General features: G+C 34.3%; 2 protein-coding genes across 2 annotated transcripts; one reads left to right on the forward strand and one right to left on the reverse strand.

The window, feature by feature from the left end:
* N0V96_012163 (uncharacterized protein) lies at positions 1-712 on the forward strand (the record flags this gene model as incomplete). The annotated part of the gene is made up of 2 exons (XM_053199463.2): positions 1-316; positions 372-712. 2 exons carry the CDS (start codon positions 1-3, stop codon positions 710-712), a joined length of 657 nt encoding a protein of 218 aa, XP_053043092.2.
* Positions 713-1,542: 830 nt separating this feature from the next.
* Positions 1,543-3,687, reverse strand: N0V96_012164 (uncharacterized protein; the record flags this gene model as incomplete). The annotated part of the gene is made up of 3 exons (XM_065759529.1): positions 1,543-1,580; positions 2,374-3,486; positions 3,543-3,687. The coding sequence occupies 3 exons, from the start codon at positions 3,685-3,687 to the stop codon at positions 1,543-1,545; spliced, it is 1,296 nt and encodes a 431-aa protein (XP_065611866.1).
* Positions 3,688-9,900: the final 6,213 nt, after the last annotated feature.

A 9,900-nucleotide genomic window follows, 5' to 3' on the forward strand; every position in this document is an offset into this window, starting at 1 on the left:
ATGTTGCTTAATTCCTTTGAGAGTTGCCACGACACCGTGGGTAAGAGACTTACCGGCCACTACGACACACATATTTCAGCAAGATGCCCCATAAAGAACGTCAAGGGCTGGAAGAAGGAAGAAACACTCAAGATCGCTGCTGCATACCTGGCCGGCAAGGATCCCAAGACTGGCCTACAGTATCACGTGTCGGTCACGGCCATTCATAGTCCTAACCCCAAGGATGATGCAGAGGATGCGGCTCGCGAATGTCCAGATTATGCTGCTGCGGCGACCCTTGATCAACTCACTGGCTCTGAGGACTACGTTGTGTTTGGTATGAGACGGTGCTTTGTAATGAAGATGATCGAAGCTAACCTGGTATTGTTTAGTCTGCTCGGCTCTTGGAGAGTTCAGTGAAAAGAACACTAAGAATCATGTCACTCTCAACGAAGGCACTGACCCGACTTGCAATGTCACCCTGCAATACACCTTGAGCGACGATGATCGTAGCTCTTGGGACGTGATGGACACGGCAACCTACAATACTATTATACAAATGGCAGGCGGCGATGAACACGAGTCAAGCATTGAATGGTGGGATGAGACAACTCATGGTTGGATCAAAAAGAGACCAGCAGTCGACACTATTCGAATCCCTGGTCTTGTTCACGAGTCAAGCACTTGCTTCATGGAACCCAAGAAGATTGGTGGTTCCGTGGATGAGCTTTAGTCCTTATGGGATTGAAAATGTTCACGTCACTGGAGCTGCCCTTTTCCCGACTGCAGGCAGTTGGAACCCCACAATGACCATGTGTGGATATGCGCAAGACTTGGCTTACAAGCTGCATGAGATGAAGCCTCAAGAGAACGAGCAAAGGGAATGATCGCGTCGCGGGGTGGTTTGCTGCGACATATCACTGGACAGGATCTTCATGTACCTTGAGGTCTGGTGCCGTGGAATAGGTGGGAGTAGACGGAGAATATTTGTGAGGCTACCTCGCCATGTCAGATGATTATTGGATACTATATCCATCCCAATACTAAGTACTTGGTCGCCGTTGACAAGGAAGTCGGCTTGCGGAGATTTCTAGAGGAATGAACGGTTGAAGTAGTGGATCTTCGCAGCGAGATCTAACGCTGAAATTCGAGCTTAGGCATGTTGATTGCTTTACGAGTGCTGTTTCAGTAGCGCTTCCGCGATGAGTAGTCTGGCGAGTCTAGCGTTCTGGGGCGCCTTCTCCTCAGTGGCAAGTGGTCTAGCAAGCTGAGATCTTGTCAGCCCTCCCGCGGTAAAATTGAGAGAAATCAATTGAACACAGTAAAGTGCTGAAGGAAATTCCTTCTTCGTTGTTAGGCTTCCGCGGCGGTGGTGGAAGAGGGTCTACGTGGTTGAACTCCGGGATCACAGTCATCACCTTCGAGAAGGCTAGCTGCCCAGACCATGACTCGTAATGATTAAACCCCCTCTTGACGAGGTACACGCGGACACACGTCCAGTTTGTGCACGTAGAATCGAGATGGTGGACCATGACGAAGATGGAGTTGACCAAACCCTCCCTCCTAGACCTGGATAGAGACCCAAGCGGGCAGTGGCTCGGCTACAATTTGCGAGTAGAGTAGATATAGGCGAAACGTTGCGGGAGGCTACGTGATGTTATACACGAAGTGGGTCTGAAAGAAGTCGGTAGTATCGCCGGTGAGCACTGCAAAATTATCCAGCTAAATCAAGGGCTTCATAAGCATAACCAATGATGAGGGGTGGACCCCATAATAAAGGGCGCCATTTTCATAGTCCCGACTGCTTGATTATCTCTATACCCTCGATCTTCATCATTAACGAGCATGGGAGCGTTTTGGGTTTCCTCGACCCCGGACATTTCCTTAAACTAGGGTAACTTTAAATTACGTCGAGACTCGTCGTTGACACTTCAATTGACCGTAAAGTCTGCGCTCTATGTTAAAGAAAGCCCCAACGAATTACGTTTTGTTAATACGCTCAAAGAGACTTGTCGTGGAAGATGGTAAAATTTCAAGAGCACGATGTACTTGCCAATGTGCCTGAGCTATGAAAATCAGACCTCAGCTCCCCATCCCTCGTCACTAGCACAATGTCAAAGACTGTATTCCATCCGCTTGCCGCCAGAGGGATCGTTTCAGTGAATTCCACAAAACCTCCAATATGTGCGCTGCCCATAGTCATCGGTATGCTCTCGATTTGAAGCCTGGGTAACATTATGTTCTGCTGATGAACTCGGTGTGTGAGCTCGAGATAGACATCGCCGCCAACCAATAGCAGATCCTCTCGAACCATAGCTGTCACACTTAACGTCATATTACCATCGGCTCTTGGCGTGATATCCAAGCAAGATCGATCTGTTGCATAAAGCAAACCATCAGTGATCGGGAAGCCACCTGTCCCGCTATTGTCAAAAGTCTCGACTTGGCCGGTGGAGAGGTCCATTGACTGTACGTTGAAGCCCGAAATTCCACCAGTTGGATCCAATTGGGCATCAAATCGAAACCAGAAGAAAGACTCTCCAAAGAAACCAATCGATATCCCACCCTGGAAACGATCTCTGGAGGTTTGGATGAGTGTTCGTTGTCCGTTGTGTTGAGAGATGTCAAGAGCAATATCGAATCCCTCCGGGTCGCGATTTGTTGTACGCACGCGGATTCGCCCTTTGAAGATGATCGCTGTGCCATCATTGCTGAGTTCTAAAGTGTCTATGTACGGTTTAACGTCGATTAGCTCTAGCGGGTCGCTCAGGGTGACGTGATCAGGAGCCGTGTTGATCATTTGCTCGAATACGCCTGCACAGGTGGGTTGGAACGTTTCCTTGTCTGCTATAGCATGCATAGTGACGTTGCCGTCAACGCCGAAGATCCTCTTGTCCGAGTTCAGGGTGTCGTTATGATTAAACACCAAGGGATTGACGCCGTCGTTCTCGAGATACCCAAGGACCACGGCGGTGTCGAAGGCGGCAGGAGTGTTGTCAAAGCTGACCACGTTCGTATCGGACGCCTCACCGCCCGTCACGTGTTGATTTTCGTCTCCATGAACTCGGCCGAGTGTGTGACCACAGGCTACGAGCGCTATCATATCGCTGTCGTTGAATCCGGCTCGGTGAAACGTCGTCCTGTGACTTTCCAAAGACTGTTCGGGCTTCGGAACGCCAGGAGGCCCAGCCATGATCGCGTCAATGCGGCCGGCTCGGAAAGGGATTTTCTGCCCACCACACCCAGCTGCGGCGGCCACCACACTAAGCGCGAGCAGATCGGCGGCGCTAGCCCTCGGGTTGACAAAGCTAGCCATGTCGGCAAACGTGCGATTAAAGGCCCTTCCAAGGTTCTCGTCACGGTCTAGCTCGTACATGAGAGACGCATCGAGACCACCAGTGCCGGCTCCCTTGTCATAGGTAACAACATCGTGGAACGCGGCTCGGATCCATTCAGCAGAGTTCTGACGACCGACATTGTTTTGCCCGTTACCACAAGAGGCGACAACTAATATCCGTCAGCAAAAAGAACAAGCGAAATTTTAATATGGGGTCGATTCGTACTGCTGCTGAAGCCAAAAATAGTGGCCCCAGATTGAATTGCGAGAAGGTCTTCCAGGAAGTCATATCGCGAAGGCCAGACATATCCATTTGATTGCATTGAGGATAATGCCCATACTAGAATAGTGAGAAGTCGCGCCAGCCACATGATGGAGAAGGATTGATCCAAAGGGGTGTACACATCAGGATAACGCAGTGTGTAGGCTCACAATGTGCAGAATATCTCTCATTTATGTTTGAATGATATGTACTCAGACCTGTCAAGAAGCCAGCTGAACACCTATGTCGAGGAAGGTAGTGTTTGGATTTTGGAAGTGAGGAGATTGCTGTTATCATACGGAGCACATCGTTCGGAAGGACTTACAATTATAGAAGGTGGTACTGCCGAGCTTCGTATCACAGGCCCTTGGTCGTACTTCTCCCGGTGGGAGTCTCAACAGATTGGGTCTTGTCTGGCTTGGCATCGACCCACAGGAGATATCATATCGCCTATGGAACTAGGTGCATGAAGTTGCCGTAGTTGCTCACACCTAGTGCTTTTTTGTAGGCTTTTTTTTTGGTCACCGCATTCTCAGCCGCCGAATGCCCTCGCTGACCACTTCTCTAACAGGGTATACCCAAGCAACAGTAGAACATCACCTAAATTTTTCTCTTGAGGCATACCGATCTTGAGGATATGCGGACCTGATGGTGCAGGTGTATATGGCGCCAAGTCCTCCTGCTACAGCTTGAGGATTGACTCCCCAACAAGGCAAGGTAGTCAATACGAACGATTGCTCAAGTGCTCTGGCATTTTCAGCGCCATCTTCGAGATTGTAAGACTCGCAGCACCTGTGCGTAATAGTGGGGTCACCAGGCCAGCCTCCCAGATTACATTAGCAAATCGCCAAGAAGTAGTCGAGAGCGGTTTAGGAGCTATCTCTTTAGTGAAGAGAGACACTGGAACCGGGAAAAGAGTAATAAAGAAAGAAAGTTTCCAAGAGAGAAAGGGGTTGGGAAGGTGTGATCAGGTCATAAATCAAGCAACTATACGCATGGGCTTGCAGTACAACATCCGCCTTCTTATTGACGATGTTTTCGATATCGATTGGGTTAAAGGCATAAATTTCATCAACCGTGCACAGTCTCCCAAAGACCGGAAAGATATAATTTTCTAAAACTTACGTTTAAATTCAAGTAATATGCGCAAAGGTAAAATACTTTAGTAAGATCGGAAAATAACAGTGCTTTTAAAGTAAAATAAAAGAATTATTAGGTAGGTTACGACAGTTCTAAGTTGATAAATACCTTGCTATAAATTTATTAAAGTATTTATTTTAGTTATTCTACTTTTTATTAACCGCTTTGGTAGTTTTTAGTATTTTTTTATATAAATATTTATAATATTAATTTGTAATAAATAGATAAATATTTTAAAATAATTAATATTTCTATTAATATCTTATTAATATAATAAACTAGTATAAATAAGTTTAAATCAAATAATATAATTAAAATTTTTTTTAAAAAAAGTATAATTCAGTATATTAAATAAGAATATTAAAGAGAGGTTATTATTAAATAAAATTAAAAAAGAAAATAAAGGGTAGTGTTTAATTATCAAAAAAGTAATTAATATATTATAATAAGGTTATTAATATTTTAATAATTAATAACGGTCATAACTAGTTATAATTAGTTATAAAGTTAATTAAGTATATAATAAAAACTTAATCTTGACTTTAATAACACTAGCTTGCCCATAAGGGCGAAGTTAGCCTCTAATAAGGCGGGCCGGACCCTAAAGGGACATAATTAAAATATTTCTAATGTTTGTTGATCTTCGGATCCTTGATTAGAAAATGGGGCAGGTCATTACATTATTAGATCCATAAGGTAGTATGAGAGAAAAGGTTTACGTGCGGTTGGGTATGGCCCTGATTTCGACACCGACGCTCTTAGTCATTCTCAAACAAATATAAAGATCCTGGCTTCTTCCGCGCGTCCTCTCCTACACTAATATATGTATTCCATGCCATTACTTGCAACTCTAGGTAGTCGTCAAAAATATATCTTGGTTCAAACCACTTATCTTCTTAGCCTGCCCTGCCGTCTCCGTAAAAGGTACGTACGGCGTATTCACGAGCGCGTCGGGAATTGCTACATAACCGCTGCTTTCTAACTCGGAATAAGAAACCCGCTTCCTGAAATCCTAATGGGCGGCTATCTCGTATAGAAAGTCGAGATTTACCGAGATCTCAAGGTCAACCTTTCTTTTGGCCGCGCATCGCTCAATACTTTTACGGTAGTATGCGTTAGGGCCTTAGCAAGCAGCCTCCCACTGTCGCCGTCTTGAGTCGGCCTCAAGGTCATCGAGGACGTCTTAGTAGTTTGATACAATGTAAGCTATGATAACATAGTCCATCAAGTCGGGCCGACGCCAAGCCAGTTCTCGGAGGGTGTTTTGATGGGGAAAGTGAGGTCATCAGAAGACCAAAGGCAGATCATCTCCATGGGGTTTTCCGTGAATGCAAGAGAGGTCATTACCCATGATTTACCGGGCATTAATAGCCTGTTGGAGCACTTTCCACTCTCAAGAATTAGATAGATCCTTGAGGCACGTCTCAACCCAACGCGCAAATGGAGGGTAAAAGTATGTCCCTCGAATCACAGCTGATATCTCATTGGTGATACGTAGAGGACGTCCAAGTCACAATTACCAGTCGATGTTGCCCTCTCAGGCAGTCATGATGATTAGTACATCCTCCTTGGTCGTAGGCAAGTCATTTGGGAGTAATGAGTAGAAAAGAGAAGTATGTTCGTCCTTTAGCGTTTAGCATACGCTTTGATCGCCAGTCACGGCGGCTAGAATGCCGGCAGCGATACTTATAGAGAATAGAAGTGTTAGATTACGAAGGCAGAAAGGGTAGATTTAGGTAGGTAGGTAGGTAAGTGGTTAGGTAAGTAGTCGGGGCCCGTACCGACAGACCCTTTTACCTACTTATATTTATAAAAAGATTGCGAGCTCTATTTATAAACTTTTTCTCTTTTATATATTTAATAAATAATTTATTATTATTAACCTTATTATAATTAAAAAATCTAACTTATTTTATAACGTACTTATATATTACGGCTAGCTAGTTATAATAAGTATATTAATAAAAGTTAAGGCTACGAATACTAAGTAAATAATATTATAATTATAAATAGCATCTTTAAAATTATATTTATAAATTATAAAATAAATAAATTTTTAATAATTAATTATAGTTTTATTAAAAGGGGTTTTTAATAAAAGTTATTAAAAAATAATCATAAAATCTAATATTAAATTAATTATTAAAAATATTATAAGAAGTTTATTTTTTAAGTTTAGCCTAAGTTTATATTATATGTAAGTCTCGTTTTTAAATATATCTTTTATTTTTTAAGTTATTCTTAATTAATCTAATTTAAAATAATTATTTAAACCCTAAGTCATATTAAATTATGTTAATTTAAAATAATTGTTATTTTATTAATATATAACTTATTTTATAGTTTTTTTATTTTATAAAAAATAGCTATATTTTTATTTTATTTAAATATATAATATTAGCTTTTTTTTTAAAAAAAATCTAATCCTATAAACTTATAAATAAATAGTTATAACTTAAGTTAGGGTTCGTTAAGTTTATTTTTATAATATCCTAATATTATATTAGGTCGTATTTAAAAATCCGATTTTTATAAAATTTATTATAATAAGATTAAATATAATTACTAAGTTCTTAATATTTTTATAAAATATAAAGGCTACGACGTAATATTATATTCTCTTTATTTTTAATATAATTATATATATAAAATAAATTTATTTAATTTAAAGCGTTATAAAAAAGTATATTATTTATAGTTTAATAAATTATAATAACAATAACGTAATAAGTATTTATAAACTTCCTCTCGTTTTTATTATTTATTATAATACTAATTTATTAAAATAAATTATTATTATTTTTTTTTAAAAAAAAAGGAGAGTATATAAAGTAAAAAGGTTAAAAAGGCTTTTAAAAATATTATAAACTTAGTTAGTAATTACTCTAAGTTACTTATTTTATTTAAAAAAAATAAAAGCGGGTTTTTAAAAAAAATATAATTTAGATTTTATTTATTATAAAATATAGTTTATTAAAAAAGTAAAAGGCTAAAAAAGAATTTTTTAAAAATATAAAAAATATATATTATAAAAAAACTTAGTTACTTAGGGTATTTTAAATAAAACTAATTAATCTTTATTTAAAACTAGCTTTATAAACCTAGGGTTTTTTATTATAAACGAGCTTTTTTAGGGGCTTAATTATTTTTTTTATAATTATTAAAAAAGTTGTTATATATTTTAAAAATTATTATATAGTTCTTATATATTCTTTTTTATATTTGTAATTTTTTTTTATTTAATTAAGAATTCTCGTATTTCGTTCTTAATTTTATAATTAATAATTTGTTTAATTTTATATTCTAATTCGTTTAGTTCTATAATAATATAATCTTTTATATATAAACCCTTAGGTACTAATTTAAAAAATAAAATATAAAAAAGCTAAATAATACTTTATTATATTTAAAAATCTTAGCTTATAGTTAATATTTAAAACTTTTTTAAATAAGTTTAAAAAAATTTAAGCTTTTTATAATTTGATTTATTATTTAATCGTTTTATTTTAATATTATAATAAAAAAAGGTAAGTATTATCCCCTCTTTTAAAATTAATCCTTTAATTTTTAATTTATTTACGTTTTTTTTTATATATTAGTATATAAACTTAAAATTTAAAAATATTTTTTTTATATTTCTTTAAACTTTATTATATTTATTACTATTTTAATAATTTATAATCCTTATTATACTTCTCTATATATTATTAATTAATATTTATAATTTAAATAAAACAGGGGATTCTTTTTATATTTTTTATTAACTATATTATTATATACGAATTAGGCTATTAATAATAATATTACTTAGTTATTCTAATTATAATTTATATAATAATAGAAATATATTTTAAATATTTAGTTAATTCTTTTTTATTTAACTATTAGTTTATAAATAAGAAATAGTTCATAATTTATAATTTATATTAAGTTATAAGATTAAAAAATCTCTAAAACTTTAAAATAAACAAAATATTTTTTATTAAAAATAACTTTTTTTAATATATTATAAATAATAATAATATTTTTTAAAAAACGTATATACTAATTCTTTTACGTTACTAATTTTTTATAGGGTATAAAGTAAGCTGAATTTAATAAGTTAATTAATTATAACTAGGATATTATCGTACTATATATTCGTAAATAGTTCTTTAAACTTTAGTAATTTAATAATAAAATCTTATAGAATTAATTATTATATTTTTATAAGTAATTATAATAATTATAGCTCGCTATATAACTTATATAAGCTATTTTTTATTTTTTTTATAAAGTATATAGTTTTTAATTATATTAGTAATTTTAATATATATAATAGATTTATTATAATATTAGCGAATTTATTTTTTATATTTTAATAACTCCTTAATAATTGTATACGGGTATATTATAAATTTTTATAATAAGTTTAAGGATTATTTTTCTAATCAAACTAATATTAATTTTTTTTAATTATTATAAAAAGTTTTATAATTAATATAAAGTTTTTTATCTTTTTTTCTTTTTTAGAAATAACTTACGTTTCTTTAAGAACTATAACTTTTTAATTAAGTTTTTTTATTAAAAGCATTTATTTTACTATTTTCTAAACTTTTTTTAATAAATTATTTAAAAACTAAATTTAAATAAGAATCTATTTTATTTAATTTATTATTTATTTAGGTTTTTATTTATTATAAAATTTATAAAGTTTTTATTATTTATATAAATTATAACTTTATATTTTATTTTAAATAGCTATAGTTTTTATTTTTAAACTATTTTAATAATAGCTATTAGTTCTTTATTATAAATTTATTAATTTTATTTCATTTTATAAAATATTTTAGAATAAAAATAATATAAATAAAGTTTTTTATATTTATTTTACTATTTTAAAACTACTTTTATAATAAAATTTAAAGCGTTAGTTTTCATTTTAAAAGGTTTTTTAAAATCTAAAATTATAATAATTAGTTTAAAAATAACTAAGTCCTTAATTTTAATAAATATTTCTTTATATTTAGGGTCCTAAATAAATAAGTTATTTTTTTTATATTAAGTTATTAAAAGGTTTAATAATATTATTATAATTTTTTAAAAAAATTATTAATAAAAATTAATAAATCCTAAAAATCCTTATATATACTTAACGTTTTATAATATAAGCTAGTCCCTAACTATTTTTATTTTTAAAATT

The sequence above is a fragment of the Colletotrichum fioriniae genome (assembly GCF_027942845.1).
Source record: "Colletotrichum fioriniae strain IMI 355084 chromosome Unknown scaffold_22, whole genome shotgun sequence".
NCBI classification, from domain to species: domain Eukaryota; kingdom Fungi; phylum Ascomycota; class Sordariomycetes; order Glomerellales; family Glomerellaceae; genus Colletotrichum; species Colletotrichum fioriniae.